The 17194-nt window shown below is 34.4% G+C and overlaps 2 protein-coding genes across 9 annotated transcripts in view; both read right to left on the bottom strand.

The window, feature by feature from the left end:
• Positions 1–77: 77 nt before the first annotated feature.
• LOC109546368 (cleavage and polyadenylation specificity factor subunit 1) lies at positions 78–11044 on the bottom strand. Of its 3 annotated transcripts, none has more exons than XM_019917297.2 (22): positions 10660–11044; positions 8962–9176; positions 8417–8733; positions 7460–7710; positions 7183–7364; positions 6919–7123; positions 6504–6862; positions 6244–6443; positions 6045–6156; positions 5530–5985; positions 5240–5474; positions 5020–5183; positions 4739–4956; positions 4409–4628; positions 4204–4356; positions 3965–4141; positions 3783–3915; positions 2630–2770; positions 2167–2296; positions 1990–2095; positions 1765–1864; positions 78–287 (listed from the first exon to the last, which is right to left on the bottom strand). In XM_019917297.2, the coding sequence occupies exons 1-21, from the start codon at positions 10829–10831 to the stop codon at positions 1784–1786; spliced, it is 4227 nt and encodes a 1408-aa protein (XP_019772856.1). In that variant the 5' UTR covers positions 10832–11044; the 3' UTR covers positions 78–287; positions 1765–1783. The 3 variants fall into 3 exon arrangements, with proteins under 3 accessions (XP_019772856.1, XP_019772857.1, XP_019772858.1); XM_019917298.2 differs by having other exon boundaries at positions 78–243; XM_019917299.2 differs by lacking the exon at positions 78–287 and adding an exon at positions 530–1375.
• Positions 11045–15121: 4077 nt separating this feature from the next.
• LOC109546370 (phosphatidylcholine:ceramide cholinephosphotransferase 2) overlaps positions 15122–17194 on the bottom strand; it is a 16999-nt gene continuing 14926 nt past the window's right edge. For all 6 annotated transcript variants that reach the window (XM_019917309.2, XM_019917311.2, XM_019917312.2 and 3 more), the window contains exons 4-7: positions 16071–16281; positions 15706–15980; positions 15462–15646; positions 15122–15339 (exon numbers count right to left, since the gene is read on the bottom strand). In XM_019917309.2, the coding sequence (XP_019772868.2) occupies positions 15187–15339; positions 15462–15646; positions 15706–15980; positions 16071–16281 (824 nt within the window). In that variant the 3' untranslated portion in view covers positions 15122–15186. The remainder of the gene's footprint in view (positions 15340–15461; positions 15647–15705; positions 15981–16070; positions 16282–17194) is intronic.

The raw sequence follows: 17194 nt of genomic DNA, 5'->3' as shown, positions 1-17194 counted from the left end.
GTTTATCCTAGAATTCGCTTCAATTGTGGGCAGGGTAATAGGGTCTTTGTATGAAATTTATTTTTGATTAAAAAACATACTACAAACAAGCTTTGTTGCATAGAAATACACTACAAGAAAAACATATTTTGCTAGTTAATGGGCTTTCAAGTCTAATGAAAGTGGCGTCATGCGATTGTCTGACGTCACAGTGCACGTTTGGCCTGCACGTAGCCCGTATTTTCATTTAAGGAGGTTCGTCTGCTTTGGAATTAACAAACAGATAAAATTTCAGCCATCTAGGGTACCTATCAGAAGAGATATCAATAAAACAAATTTTCATGATTTAACAGGGAGTCTTATAGGTAGTCCAGATTTTTTGCCCTTGTTACTTAGAATCCACAGCCATTAACAAACAGATTTTAATAAAACTTTCAGACAGATTAAAGGAATATCTAAAGAACCATATAATAACTTCTAAAAATCGATTAAGTACAGTAGACGACTGCTAAAGGCAATTTTTCCCCATTTTGGTAAATCAGGCTTTGTCAAATATATGGTACAATGTATGTCACAAACTTGTTTTCATTCAACAATTTAATTAATTTTTTTATAAATCATTCTCTTCGGTTTTCGAAATCTCTCAACTACTGTTTTTGTTGGCTGTCCTTCCACGATTAATGTAATTATTTCAATTTTTACAAATAATTTTGATAATATGAAAACTAGTTGTCAGTATTATGTAATTTACGCAAAGGTAGACCGAGGTAGAAAGTCAGATTTACAAAACAACTATTGAATCGTCTATTTTTACGTGTCGCCAACTATACCTGCAAGGTACGTAACTAATATGTTTTCGCACTAATATAAGTTTGGGGAGTTACGTATTTTTCGGTGAGCACGTTTAAAACAGGTATACATAAAAAAGAATTACCCTTGATTTGATACAAATTTAGTATGCAACTGTTTGTCCTCAGATTGAATAATAAACTACTGGACTGGTGGATAAATTTTACCCAGTGACTGTACAGAGAAGATAAAAAAGTGTAAATTGCAAAAATATTTTTTGTTTTGTTCTTTATGGCTTTTCTTCAAACGGATGATATTTTTGCATCAACGATTGATTCAAAAACTGAGCAAAATACAAGTTTTTGTAATATATTTTTGGAAACTTTCACATTACGTCGTGCCATTTGTATTGGTACACTCCGGCACCATACAATATGTATAAGCCATTTTCTTCAAATCACCAACTAGACCTCACTAAGCACCCATTAAACTTGGTTTGATCAAAAAAGTAAACGCCGCCACCACGCGAACCAAATGCAAGCCGATATCAAAGTTGGGTGTAGTGACGTCAGCCGTGCAGCAAATGCTAGCGCGTCCTCTTGACACGCTAAATAGAAATTCAAATTGCTTATAACTTACTTAAAAATAAATCGAAAAAAAATAAAATTGTGAAACAGTTAACCATAAAAAACAAAAAAAAATGTGCAAAGACAATCAAGAAAACAAAAAAGACAAACGTTTTCTGTCATATTTTAATCGAAAAAAATTGCTTATCGATTGATTCACCGAGAGGTAAGGCAGCACCGAACGTATCACAAACACAAGCAACTTACAGGTATTGCTTATTGAATATTTCTGCTGATAACTAATCGCGGTATCCAGTAAGTATTAGGTAATAGGACGATATACGTTAAACTCAATTATAACGGATGGAAAGAGTGTTCAAAAATATATTACAACTTCGAATGACGCTGAAAATGTTAAGGTAGAACTTACATATTTTTGGAACAGCCACCTAAAAGTGATTTGTTAACTTCTGTATGTCACTTAAATCTTCCTGTAATTCCTCCAGCTTTGTGCCAATTTTCTTAGACATCTGAAATTAGAATATCTTTAATACGTATCGTCCGAGCCAATAAAAAACTATTTAAGGAAATTGTGCATTTCGTTGGATAAATAATGTTAAAACTAGAGGATGGTCGTGTGTGTATATGTATGTACCTCAATTTTTTCGGTGATGGGCAGTTGCATAAAATTCCACACAACTTCTCCGTCGATAACGCTCCGGGCCGGATTTGTTAGCGATCTTCGAAAACTCTTGAAAGTTCTAGAAAATATTGCAACCGTTATAAATTAATTATATGGTTTGTAGTTAGAGTTAATGTTAATGTTTCTTACCTAAATGACTTAGGATTTAAGCCACCGATATGTGAGCCGTGGGAAACCATTACATTTTGCAACATAAGCAGTCTTCTGTACGTTTTTTCAGCAACAGGCATAATGTAACCTAACCCACCATCCAACGTAGCTAAAATGGGAATTAATAGTTATTTACCTACAACTATTATATAATGATTATGATTTGGCACTCTTTCAAATGTCATAATGATGTTTATTACCGCACTAGTGCTTTTTTCAATTTATTACCGATAATTAGTTAGAAAATTGAATACAGAACACCGGTAATGAAAATTTGTCATTATCATCAGAATCACTAGTGCGGTAATAAAATCTTTATGACATTTGAAAGAGTGCCAAATCATAGTCATTATGTATATAACAGTTGTAAATAAAGTTTATTTAATTAACCTGAGAATGAATGATTTAAATTAAGAGTCGGTGAGTAATAAAAATGTCTTACCAAACATAGTGATATGTCGTCTATCAGCACCACTCATGTGTTTTTTATCATCGCCAAGTTCCCCTAATTTGCACTTTATCCTAAAGAAGGTGGTAACAGCTTGACCAAGGTGAAAATCTGCCTTTCTTAATAAGCGCTGACCTGTAAACAAATTGTGATTAAGTAAAAAGCAACAAATTTGTCAAACTTCTTATCTCTTGGTCAAAATAACACAAGAAAGAAAAATTCAGCTAATTTTTATATTCTCGAAGTGATATCACTTCTAAATACAAGGCCATTTTTTCCAACTTTCCATAGTTCAGTGATGAATGGAACTAGGGAATTTTTCCCTAGTTCCAGGGATTTTTCTCAGGTAAAAGAAAAAAGGGATTTGTTATAATTTACCAAGGGATTTTTTAAAATTTTTGTTTATCTGCAAAACAATAAATTCTGGGAAGAAAATATTAGTATGTATATCGGAATACATAAGGTTAACAAGTAGAGAGGAACCACAATTTGTTTTAAGAAATCTCAATTAATTAATAATCTCCTATAAGGTCTTTTCAATTTCCCGGAAAAATAATCCTGACTGGGATGCAAAAATCAATACACCTGTAGTGAGTGTGATTTCCAACTGCCCCAACTATATATAAACTTTGTCAAATACATATGTAAATTAAAGCTTGAATTTAAAAGAATAAATATGAAGAATACACATTGAAGTAAAACAACATCCATTTTTTACATTTTTTAAATTTCGTAATATACCGTTTCCAATATCCTTTTCGTTTCACTTATATATTTTTTTGAAAATCTAGGAAAAACTGGGGTTTTTTAAGTGACCATTTGGGGATTTTAATTTTACCGATCTGGAATCTCTGCCACAGTTTCTCTCGAAAATGTTGTTACCATATGGTTACGCTAGGCTTTTGTGAGCATTTTTTTTATTATCAAAAACAGAATATCATTGCAAATTCATGTTTTATTCGATCTTTAAGCCCATCTATTAAAATAGTGCCCACGCTATGGTACATTTTAGCTTTGAAAACTAACTTGCAGTAACCATTATGTAACCATGCTGAGCGCTAGTGGGTTAACGTTGATAATGAAAAACTAAAACGAGACTCCTTTAAAAGCAACACATAATAAAAAGATAATCTTTGTAAAAACCTACCTCCTAAAGACTCTCTTGCTTCTGGTTGATACATACAAATCGTAATGTTTTTTTCTCTGTCCGACAATAAAAATCCCATATTACCATTGTCGATCATGTATTCAATGGCATATACTTCGCATAATCGTAAATCCTGCAAGAAATTAGATGTTTTTGCGTCTAAAATAAGGCTAAATACTTACTCTAGAAACCATTGACAGTGTTCTGAATTCCTCTTGAAACCTAAGCAAGGAGATTGATTGATATACATCGGCAATAAGTATTAGGTTTTTAATTGTTAGAATTTGATGCGTGTAGACTTGAGTATCAATGAAAGCAATACCAATCAAGTCATTGTCTTTCAACTGCCAAATATATATCTAAAAGGCCAAACATGTGTTAGTGCTGCTAATAATATTCAAGTACATGTATAGGTACTCACTTTTTGGCCAACGGCTGAAATTAAAAACCCTTTGACTTGCGACAACGCAGTTACCGGACCTTTCTGCTCTTTAGCGTAAATCTCTTTGAATTTGTTCTTGGTTAAAGGCTGTCCGGGTTCTGGCACCACCTCAATGATATCATATATCAAAATCTGCAACAAAATTCGTTTATAACAGAAAAAATATTTGGTTTATTTTAATTACTCTTCCTCTCGAAGTAACGTCTTCTCCATAGTTATAGTTCGTCCCTACAGCGATGTAGCCTTTTAAACCTGAACGAGCGCCTTCATATTCCAGTTGAACGTTTCTCAAACACGTAACATGTTCCCATTCATCTAAATCGATCTTCGTGTTTGGAATTACGTCCCAAGACACTGGCGAAAATAGCATTAAGCTGAATTTCTCTTGGTGAGGAAAAGGAAACCTGGAAAATATAATTTATACAGCCAATTTCTAGAAATGTGCATTTCGGGCCGTATATCGTGCTCAGAATTCAATTAATAACTGCGAGCAAAATAAGACAATTCAACTTACCGTTCATCTTTACCATCTTCCACCGTAAGCTCCTTATCTTCCCCGTTAAAACGATAGTATGAGTTAGATGGTTCAGATAAGCTAGTGACTAAACAGTAAGTTTTCGATTCTAAATGATACGTGACAAAGTGCGGATTACATCTGAGAGGAACTTTTCTTACAGGCCATGGGGCATCATAGCTGAGATGCGTCGGTAAAATGCCGATACGCAACTCGGACTAAAACATATGAAGCAGCACATTAAACCATCATAATGCCTCTATTGGAGCAACAAAAATTACTTTTCTGTTGAAGTACAAGAAACCATCTGGACAGTTAACATTATTGAACGGCGCAAAGTTAAGAACTTCGCCGTCAACATTCATAGGGTGAGTTCGAAGTTCCCCTCGTTTACCGAAAAATATCCAGTAAGGATTTCCGCCGCAAACGAACACACCATTGTATCCTAAAAATGGCAAATCGTTTTTCACACATTTATTATAAAATTCAAATCGCAATTACCTGCAATATTTTCAAAATATCTAAGTCTTGAGATTTTTTGCTGCAAAATAAAGAAATCCGAATTCTCGGTTTCGATGAACCCGGACACATTTGGATTGTAGATGATTTCATGCTTAAGCCGTCTAAATCGGAGCTTTAGATTTCCTTTGTAAAACCTAAATACTTCGTAAATATAAAGAGCTTTCTCCAATCTTATAAACAACAATGGTCTGGATCCTTCATTTCCCAAACCAGCCTAAAAGATAACTTGAACAACGAAATAACTTTTTATATTTCAAGCCAAAACTTACCATAATAATTTCCTTCACTTCATATTCCCTTTGGATCTGTGCTTCATTTGAATGTGGCATCGCATTCAGCATAACGGATTCGAGCGAATCAATTAATACTTTATGTCCAAAACACAAGTTCTGTACGTAAAAACTGAGTTTGAAATCAGGAACTGAATATATCTCCATGTTGGAGTTCTCCCTGACTACGAAAAGCCAATATGTAGGCTTATTAGGGGTGAGATATTTTTTCCACCAATTGTAGAACACTTTGGGCTTTGGAGCGGCTTTGCTCAGTGACGGCATTTTAAAGTCATTGTCGCCGTAAAGCAAATCGTCTTCATTTTCCGTTTCATTTTTCAAATCCGAAATGTCCGTAATAAAGTGTTGGGGAACGTGAGTGAATTCCTCGGGAATTTTGTTTGTAAAGAGGCCAGAAGTGTCTTTGTACATGCAAATAGTAGATACCGGTGGACTCTAGAAAAACATTAATTCATAAATACACTGGGTACTAACAATCCAATAGAAAAACTTACATTCGATAAAGTCGACTTGCTGATGACTAGCTTGGCAGAACCCCTCGTTTCTCTCAACATAAGCGTAATAATTTGACCATCCTCTGCCATTAACGACATATATGGATCTGCGCTGAAATTGTATTAAATATTGATTTTTTAAATAAATTAAATTAAAAGCTGCTATTTAATGAATTTCGTTAAACAATGATTAATGTACCTGGAAACATGCACAATAGGACATGATAAATCCATGGGTACATGCTGAAGTTGAACGGCACCTTGAAGTAATCGAACAGATACTGTAGTAACTTGCACCACATACTTATTATTGCCTAAATTTCCTGCAAAAACTGTCGGTTGGTGAGTCAAAAAGCCGGTATTATCGATTTCGTTGATTTCTTGGCCAGTTTGCAACACCTAAACATGAAGATAACAAGTGAGCAAATGTGTTAAAGAGATAGTATTAAAATGTATTACCATTGTGCTTTCCTCTTGGCTGAGTATGAGATACGAATGCATATCATCGCCGCTTTTGATCGTCCAAATATTAGAGCAGCCAGGCAAAGTAAAAGTGGTAACAATTTGCGGCTTAATAGATCTCTGAAGAACACACAAGGCCCCGTTTTTTCCATAGCCCGCGGTTGTAACTAGTTCTAGATTATGATCGGGATTGTTGTGAAACTCTTCGCTTAAAAACGCCGGTTCTCCGACAGAAATCTGCCCGCAAGGACCGATGTTCAGCAAAGAGTCACATACTTCAAAGGTGTAGCTTGTGATTTGGACACCCGTTTGCTTTTGGTTTCCGTAGACTTCTAACTCTTCTGGGTCTCTTATATCTAAGAATTGAAAATTTGCCTAAAGCTCTTGAGAAATAGTTAATTAATTGTCATACCCATCACATCACTAGCAATAAAATCAGTCAAAGAATCTGAAACTTTTTCTCCTTGCTCAATGATTTTATTTCGAGCTCTTTTTGCGCTCGGTTCTTCAGATTCATCTAGCGTGATCACTTCGTTCGCTTTTTCTGTAAAACGAAGCAGCAAAGAGTTTCCTAATCGAGAGCCTAAGAACAGAAAATTGTTCTCGCATATACAAACCTACAAATTACAATAAAACAGTAACATTTTTCAGCAGGCAGTGTTTAGCAAGATCTTACGCAAGTAGTTAAAACACTGGCCGCCGCTTTTTCGAAGTGGAAATTTCGAACATAACGCATACTATCGGCTAGTAAGGTGAGCACATATAATTCGCCTCCTTTAAGTGATAAGACCAAGGCATCGTCGTCTAAGAATCCTACTTGTGCACAGTCGAAACTTATTTTCACATCGTCTTGAGATTCTAAATTACATCAAACCATTGAAGAATTACATACACATTTTACCAAAGTTGCAGTTGTGCAAGCAAAAAAGTGCCGAAATTTTAATAATACTTACTCAATGGAAAACTAGAACTGGTCTCTCCGATACTATTCACTGAAACACCATAAGGTGGAATACTCTGATTTAAATATATTAATGAATTTACGGCAAATATCAATGTGCCTCCCAGCGGTTTCTTAATAGGTACCGCCCTTAAGCAATCAAATGGTAGATTTGAAACGCTCCAAATGATTGGATGCACTTTTTGTTGCAAATTTAATGAAATGGCAGCCATCGCACATGTATCTGATCTAACAGCAACACGACTGAAACAAAAAAGTTATATTTAATTTTCGGTTTTATTCGATCCGTCAGTTATCGGCTCAAATTTCTGGTACGTATAGTGAGTAAATGCATTTATGATATTAAATTACTTATGAGCACCCCACTCTTAAGCGCTTCAAACTAGAATTTAATTTACGTAAAGACTGATTTGGGTTACAGAAATGTTGTATCAAATTGAATAGAATTTTGTCAAAAATTATAAAGTTTCAATATATGTGACGCGCCGCTTTATGAATCTACCAATAAACATAACAATTATTTTTTGCCGCCCCCAACGTCTTTCTTGCCGGAGATACAAGGCGTAGCCTGAAATATAAACGCGCGAGACAACWTGCGCCGCTACAATTTACTCTATAMATTTTTTTGTCCTCCTGCGGTCGGAGAACAAAATATTATCGAGGACAGACKCGAAGCAAATTCACACTTAACTGCTTATAAATTATGCGCTCTAGTATWYTTTTTACTTGGGAAGGAAGAAGAAATAAGTCAAATGATAGTGCTCATTAATCCAGAGAGGTACTACCATAAAATAGCACCTGGAATTATTTCTCTTGCCCAATAAACTTGTTATATTATGAAGTTCACTTTTAACATATTTTATACATACACTTTATAAATGCAGTAGAAAACAGCTAATAAAAGACTCCGTAATTAATCTTAAGATTTTTAGTTTGATCAAGTACTTACCCAGCAAAAGTTTTTAGAGGCTCATATAAAATCAACAATGTCGGCTCATAATATCCGTGCAAAAACTGAATATCAATAATGTTGTCAATTTTATCAATAAAATCCTTCATCACGATCATGTAGGAAGCTAAAATTGGAGATTTTCCACCAACATTAGAACTAGAAGTCGGCTTGACATCCGAGTCTCCATCATCTATAGCCGTTTCTCTTCGAAACGGAAGTATAACTAGTTTTTTTCCAAAAATAGTCATTACGGCACATCTGTTTTCTGGGTCTGCTCGTACAATTGGTATATGGTGGAAATGAGTCCAACCATCCTATGGAAACAATTGGTAAGAACATTTTTAATAGCAGAGCCACTTAAACGTATTTTGAAAAATGTCGACTAAAAGCTACATTAAGAAAATAAGACGTGGTTTATTAACTGAAAACGGAAATGACGATGTGGAAGAAACTTCCAATTAATTTAAATAAAACATTATTCTAGAATGGACATTAATGGAGTACAGAAAAAAGAAAAATATCAACTGAATACAAACGCATACTTTCATGTCATCTTCCTCGAAATAATGAAGACTTAACGTCTTTAATTCATGATTTTCTGGATCATATTCGACAACAGAAAGTTTTGCGTCCGAAAATCCCAGCAGCAGCGAATCCCTTGGATTGTTTGCCAAAGTTACTCGTTGCAATGACATAACATTGCCAAACAGCTGAAATTGGGCCACACATTCCAACTTCGATTTAGGAGGAAAAAATTCTGAAAATAATCATAATAAAAAATGTAAACAAACATTAAAGTACCATTCAGTAGGAATAATTGATAATAAGGAATCCGTAGATTATTTAATAATAAAAATATACGAACAGATATATCGATTATATGCAGAAACTGCTGAATTAAAGCACTTGATTTTCACCTCGCAAAGAGTATAAATCAAGTTTCACCTATCATTTGTTCAATTCAATTCATCTTCATCATCGTTAAATTTTATAACATTTTTTCGTCAACGCGTCAACTCAGGCTACAACATTTATTCAGAAATTATAATATTTTGGCCAAATTTGAATTGGAAAATTTGCAATGTTAATCAACTGACTAATTCAATCAACACGAAAGTTGCAAATGTTCTGATACTTCAGAAACAGAACAAAAATACCCTCGCTGAGAGCATGACTTAAAGAGTAAAAGGAACGCGGGGGCGCAAAAGGCGGCTCTGGTCTTAAAATTAATAAAAATTAAATTGGTTTTCTAAAACTTCCCAGGAATATAATGTTTTTCTGCAATTACCACTGCATATAACTATCAACTCGTAAACTGTAAATGTTATTAGACAAAAATTCAAAAATTGGGTCTCTAAATGAATTTAAAAACCTCAAAATATTTCATTAAAAAATACATTCTTAAAGTATCCAATAGCACATTTGACATGCTATAAACATGAACATGTTCAAGCGTTTTTTGAGTTTTACTCTTATATTTCAATACGCAATTGAGTAAATTAGGACTGAAAAACATATAATTATACAAAAGAAGATTCTTGTTGGCTGTTTTTGAGAAATCCAGTAACATGTTGATGAATAAGTTATTACATAGAAAATTAAGAAGGTCTAATGTGTTGTTCAATAAATAATTGAGGAAATCAGTTTTGAAGAAATCAATAAAATGGTGGAAAGAGCCAAGAAATAGTTCGGACTGTACAAAATGTCTAGGAAGATATTAGTTGTTGGATATATATAAATAATCTTTATTTCCTACAGAAAAGGGCTATCGACCTAAGCATAACTATTCGGTCTTTCTGCCCTCAGGTGTTGGATTATTTTTATTTCGTTTGAACGTATATGTATTTTGAAGCAGGACAAAAGAAAGGAGTATGCATTATTATGTAGCTTCAAGAACTGCCTTTTAAAGTAATTGTTCGTTATTAATATTTGCATAAAAGACACACATTTCTGACATAGCTCAGTTATAGTCACATTATTTATGTTGTGGCCTATTGGTACAGTACCAGACGAGACTGAGTTCATGTAATTTAAGCGGTATATTTCAAAAACGATAAAGCAGATTAAACAGAGCAAGTAGGAAGTAAAAAAGGCAAACTGACTTTCAATAAAATGAGCAAGTTGGAGCTTTAAGAAACCGCATGCTCCGTACTTCTATATGTAGGGCAATTGTGGTCACATTAAGCGACACTTTAAAAAGTAGAAAAGTATAAAGTTTACTGTTGGTCCAATGTATATACCTGAATATCTCTCCTGCTTGGTCTTTTGCTCTACGTTAGGGATTAGCCTAAACACTTTCAGAATATTTGCACCGGCTGTAACGAGGCTTTTTTCCGTTTTATTGAAAAAAAAGCAACTTATGGCATGTTCAACACCAGTGGGTTGATGCGTTTGCTTACAAACAGAAAACATAACTATTCAGGGCTTTAATTAGTAAAAATTAAATCAAATCCGGTTAACTGGATCCTACTTTCATATTTAAAGCACTCTAATAACATGCGACCTTTTATGAATCTGTTTTAGTTAGATTTTATGCTTATCTACGGCAGGAATATTAGGGAAAATATTTCCACATATCACCGAGGTTAAAGACACATTCCTCCGCTTCAGTCCGATTGCAGAAGAAGTTGGAAGAAGTCTTCTTGTCCTGATTGGTAATACAGAACACTTCTTTACCTATTAGGTTCAGCGGGAGATTTGAATTTAGTTTTACTACAAAAATTAATATCCAGATAGCCACAGTTTCAGTTTCAGATCCAATAATGTTTCAAGCATATCGTAATGTCCTTTAATTGAGATGTTAATTAAAACATTGCCTAATCTGACAGACATTAAGAAAACAGACTAATTATGACCAGTGGCATTATGAGATTCTTGAAAAAAACACTGGAACTACAGTGGAAAGTAGTAACATATGGAAACACGAAAATTATTAATTTTAGTTGTAACCGAAGCAACTAAAAACGTCGATAATTTCATAGACATCACCTTTTATCGTACTTTCGACGGTTCAAACACAGCCATTCGACATTGTTTCGTACTTTATTTGCTTACGCTTTAGAAGCGTTATATAAACACGTTATAACAACAAGTACTTGGCTGAAGACTGCTTAAAAAGTTCAAAAAGCCCAAATTACCACAGTAATAAAGTTCAGTATTTCGTCGCTTTAATGCTGCGAGCAGAAGAAAGCGATGGCAAATCATGAGCTGGGCTGAATATGGATCTGCCATTTAATCATTTGTTTAAACTATATTGAATCTTGAATCTGGATCGGCCATTTGAGTGGACTTTATCCAACAGTAGTTGGCCACAGTAGCCTGCTTTACTATGTAAAATAGGGGTGTTCTGTTGCGACCACATCTTCAATGCGAATTTTTGACCCAGTTTTCAAACCGTTGGCAAAAATCAGACTAGTGAAATTGAAGTCTTCTATAGGATGTGAAAGTTTTAAGTTGCTACTTGCTCTAAATGGGAAGTTATACATTTTTAAAGGAAAGCTTGACGTTGAGTAAAAGTGCGAATTTTCCGTCGCTCTTAATAGTGCAATCAAAGAGCAGCATTCACAAATCATGGCATATTTTGCGATTGGTTTACTTTGATTCTGCTGGATCTGCTAAAAACTGTGCAGCCTCTCCCAATAGATCAAGCTAAAAAGGTTTTCTCGTTTCATGACAATTAGCAAACGATTGACCGGAGAGCGAGTATTTAATTTAGGATTCAAAAGTCTCCCCATGCTCGGCGATGTTTGCTTATCTTTATCCGAAAAAGCAACTTTGTTTACGCTAAATTTCCAAACCAGATCGATCGCGGACTGGAAACTTGTAGAAAATCGAATAAATAATATATAAGAATAAGAAAAAAACTGAACTCACAGCATAGCAATACATTGAGTCACACAAAGGGCCAGCGAGCGAAACGATTATGTATATCATTATCTAAGTTCTGTACCTCGGTGCGTTTTTTATGTAATAAACACTTTAATTTCGCATGAGTTTTATCGGAAAGGTTCAGTCTATTATGGGCAACAGACTAAGTCGGTTGTCGATTCTTTGTTCATAAACGGGATAAAAGTACCAATTTAGTGCCATTTAGGCACGAATGGTCGATCATTTTACCGGTTAATTGCTGAGCGTAATCCAAATTTATTTTCAACTTTATGTGGATTCTCATTGTGTGTTCGTGTAGTGTGTGTTTTTTGAAGTTTAATGGATAGACAATGGAGCTCAAGTTTCCAAAAAGCAGGTAAGTATTATTAATCTATAAATCCTTAACTTGAACTGAGTTGAGTTTTCGAGACATTTAAAATTTTATTCAGTTTCCTATTCGTTTTTTTTTTTAAGTTTATGTAATATGTAATACTGATTTTTCTTTTTTTTCCAGGTGGTATAATGCAGCTTTCGGTATGTTTAGCATTACTTTTACCGTGAGTGATCCTGGCCAACCTATTTAGATTTTTTTAAACCAGCAAAACGTTACGTGTGATCGTGGCCACACTATTCAGATTTCGGGCTATTTTTTCCAAATTTGAAAATTTTATAAAATTCTTTTTTGCTAAACGATTCGTGTTAGCGATTTTCAGGGGCTAGGATCCGTCCGAATAACTGCATTATTTACTGTTTATTGCATTATTGGAGGATATCACGTTAAAACGTTGCGTGAGATCTTGGCCAAACCATTTTTAAATCGCGTTAAAAATTTGAACAAAATATCTCATAAACTGTAGGAGTTAGAGAGAAAATACCAAATTTTTTTTGAAACTTTAACACCCTGTATCTTGTTAACCATGGGCCTGAGAAAAAAACTTAAATGGAAACTCGATTTGTTTTGAGGTCCTCTACACGCCCCTGTTCTGTGTCTATGAGGTTGTGAATCACCCTGTATATATCGTAATTTACTGTGATTAGTGAAAACTACACTTTCCATACTACAAGGATACTGCTAATAAAACACAAATACACCGGTTAAAAAAATAGTTTACTTTCTTTAGAATATTCAATTTCAAACAAGTCATATTGTCTTAAGTATAATAAATAATTGTACAAGCCATATAGCTTAACGGCAAACAAACAAAAATCTGCCCAATTATTTAAATGTGGCAAACATTTGATTGCTTAACGCCCCAATTTCCCTGCTACAACGCGCTTCAAATTATACGACTGTAAAAGTTGAGATTCAAATTTTGCATTTTTTTCAGTAACAAATTTTACCAAATTATATTTTTTTAAATCAGTCGCTAAACGAGATCTTAAAAACCTAGATACAATGCTAGAAAACGTATTACTACAATAAAACTCTATACAAAATAATTCAGCTGAAAACAGAACGACGTTGAGAGCTTTGGAAGAGAACTGAGAAAGAAGACAAGATTTTTGCAAAGTGCCGTTGCAAATCAAACTTTTATTACAAAATATGGGTCACGAATACAATAAAAAATAGTGATCAACGCATTTGACTGGCAATAATATAAATAACCATAGTTAGGGCTAATTTAAAAAAATATATTGCGACAAAAACATATGTATACCGCTATGTAAAAATGGCTCCAAGAACTTCTTCAATTGGAAATAATTTAGTAGAATTTTATTAGAAACCTGATTGTATATCCAGCACTAATTCAGTTTCCATTTAGCAAAACACAAATCAGCAGTGCAATCGTGTCAGACATCTTCGTCTCAGTTGATTCTTTTATAGAAGAGCGACGAAGTGCGAAATTTCAAACTTTACAATTCTTTACAAACAAATTCTTATCAATTACATCTTTCAACAAATAACTGAAATTAGTCATCTTGAGAACTCGACGCACCAATTTCAATTCGAAATCAATTTCTCATCTTTCACCCTTCCGTTCCATTTAACCTGTGATTCCATATGAACTATATTATATACTATATAAATAATTACAAAATCTAACAATATCAATTAAACCTTTGCTATAAATATACATACATATATATATACCGATTTTTCTATCTTCACTTTAAAAAAGCTACTGAAACATGAATATAAAATAACTTTTTCTCGGAAATATATGTAGGAAACGTTTTGAGTTAAAATAAAATCACCAGACGAAAATCAGTGCTTTTTCCTACCATAGGGTGTAGTTGGATCGACTATAGAGTAATTTAAGGATTGTATTGAAAAAAAATGGCCTTACCAAAATATACAGGGTTATTCGCATATAAGGCTGAATCTTATTAGTTTTAAAGCTTCAACATGTTTTGGAACCATATGTTGCAGTTCACCGTTAGGACACTTTAAAAAGTATGTTATTTTCTTCATTGCAATAGATTACTTTCGAAGAATTCCCATCTTTTAACTAAAAATTCTAAAACAGCATTTGATTATTGAAAATAATTCAGAACTAGCCACAGTTTACAAAAAATTAATTGATCAAATAAAAACGCAAATCAATGCCTACAGTAGCAGTTTCCCGATATTGGGAAAAACTATTAGAGATGTATAGGTAATTGGCGTTTTGCAAATTTTACCAAACTATTCTAAACCAGCAAATTATTAACAATTCTTACCTGAAAAACAGTTGATTCAAATGTAGAATGAAAACTAGGTAAAAAAGTAAAATCTCGCCTAAGGAACCCAATGTACGGTTTCCGAATATCAACCAGCGATTCAGCCCCTAAACAGCTAACCCTCAAAGAGCATAAACACACTTGTAAAGTCACTTTAAGGCTCTAACACTTATATTATTATCACATGTATATTTCAAAATTTTCAAACAGTTTTTTCGTAAGCTCGATTGAAATGTTCACTAACTAGCCCGATTGCCTTTGGAGTGCCACCTACGGGGCCACGGTAAAGGCCAATCGAACTGCCGCGGAATTGGACCTCCAACGTTACCTTCGAAGTAGAGGAAGAGAGCGAACCACCATGTGCGGCTTAGAAGATTATTCGAGGAGAATTGCTGAAATAAAAAATTACTTTTCGCGTCGCATTCAACAGTAACTATATTGTGAATTGGTAAACAGGGAACGGATTCAAGAACTCCCACTGTTTGTTTCAACATAAAAAAATTACGATACTTACTTTGAGGTTGGCATTATTTGCTAACGTATGATATATCCAAAATATCCTAGTGGTAACATAGTAGGCTATTATTACATCAACGGTATAGTGCCCATGAGACAGTTGAAGCATGATTACACCGATCAGACCCAAAATCCAATAAAGCCAATGAACGATTCTCAAGAGGAAGAATTTCTTGGGAGTGTCTGAAAGGAAGGCAACAACAGTTAAACAAACAGATACTTTCTTTAATATAAATACTCACATTCGGATATAACTAGGTAACTAAACACTAGAACCACTGTGTGCCCGCTGTAGATAAAGTCTCCACAGTATGTATGCTTGCCATTTACGGACAGGCCAAAGCCACTCATGAGATGTAGCACACGTTTCATGATCAGACTTGGCGAAGTGTCATTGGACGTTGGCGAGCACACATAAGTTGTGCTTGAAAGAGGCAAGACGGTGACGTACATTGTAATCGCTCTGTACATGTAGAGCAACGACATTATCAGGAATATCCTCCTGAATACTATAAACCTAAAAAATACAAATAAAGATCGTTAGCACAGCAATTTACTATATTTCGCATAATAGAACATTACTGGAAAAAGAATACAATATACTGACCTATGTTTATGAAAGATCATGGTGATCATGCAAGAATTTACACAAAAAATAATAATGTATTCTGAAACATCTAGAGCCCAGTCGTAGGCAGGAACATTTAGCAAGAAAACATCGGGAAGTGGACCATACAATTTCCGGTCTGGAACCTTGTCGTGTACTAAACTAAGCGATGTCAATGTGAGGATAAAGTTGAAACACATAATGACAAATGCTGAAACAAACAAAATTAAATATTAGGAAAGAAAAATGCATTCCAATCTATTATGCAACGCAAATGGAGATAACCGATCAAAGCTTACGACTTGGAAGAATTATGTACCTAGAAGAATTGAATGGACGATGAAAGACAAGAACATACTATAAATAGCATACAAGGCGACGAAGGACCAGAAATAACTAAAGAAGAAATACTATACGCTATAAAAACAATGAAGAATGGTAAATCACCGCGTCCCGACGGGCTTACGTCGGAACTTCTCAAGATTGTGGAAGGTGATTCGGTGAATTCTCTAGTCGACCTTTGATTGATTCTTAGCTGGCTGCTTTAGAGGCCTGTATCTCCGTAGAAGACCCTCTGAATTTTTTTTAATAAAAATTATGTTTTGTTTTAACGTCCCCTGTACAAATCCGAGAGCATGCCTACATATTCCGGGACACGCTGTATCTGTGCATAATTGTCTATAACAAATCGTTGGATAAAGTACGTCACGAACATCTAATGAGACTGCTGGTAGAAAAAAGCTTGGATAAAAGGAACATCAGGATAATTTCCAAGATTTACTATAACCAAAAAGCGAATATTCGAATAGAGCAAGAGACAACGGAGGAAATCGAGATTAAGAAAGGCGTAAGACAGGGATGTATACCCCCACCAATCTTATTCAACCTATACTGAGAAGACATCATAAACTGAGCACTTTCAGAGCAAGATATTGGTATTAAAATAAATGGCATCCCAATAAACAACTTAAAATAAGCCGATGACACGGTTGTAATTGCAGAAACTCCAGAAGAGCCTCAGATACTAATTAACAGAGTAGCAGAATGCAGTACAGAATACGGATTATCATTTAATATCAACAAAACGAAAATAATGGTGGTATCTAAATCACTACAAAACTTCC

This window comes from Dendroctonus ponderosae, unplaced genomic scaffold (assembly GCF_020466585.1).
Source record: "Dendroctonus ponderosae isolate FM_Combo_2020 unplaced genomic scaffold, Dpon_F_20191213v2 Dpon_F_20191213_8, whole genome shotgun sequence".
Lineage (NCBI taxonomy): Eukaryota > Metazoa > Arthropoda > Insecta > Coleoptera > Curculionidae > Dendroctonus > Dendroctonus ponderosae.
The sequence above is the reverse complement of the archived record's forward strand: the minus strand, read 5'-3'. Positions and strand labels throughout refer to the sequence as shown.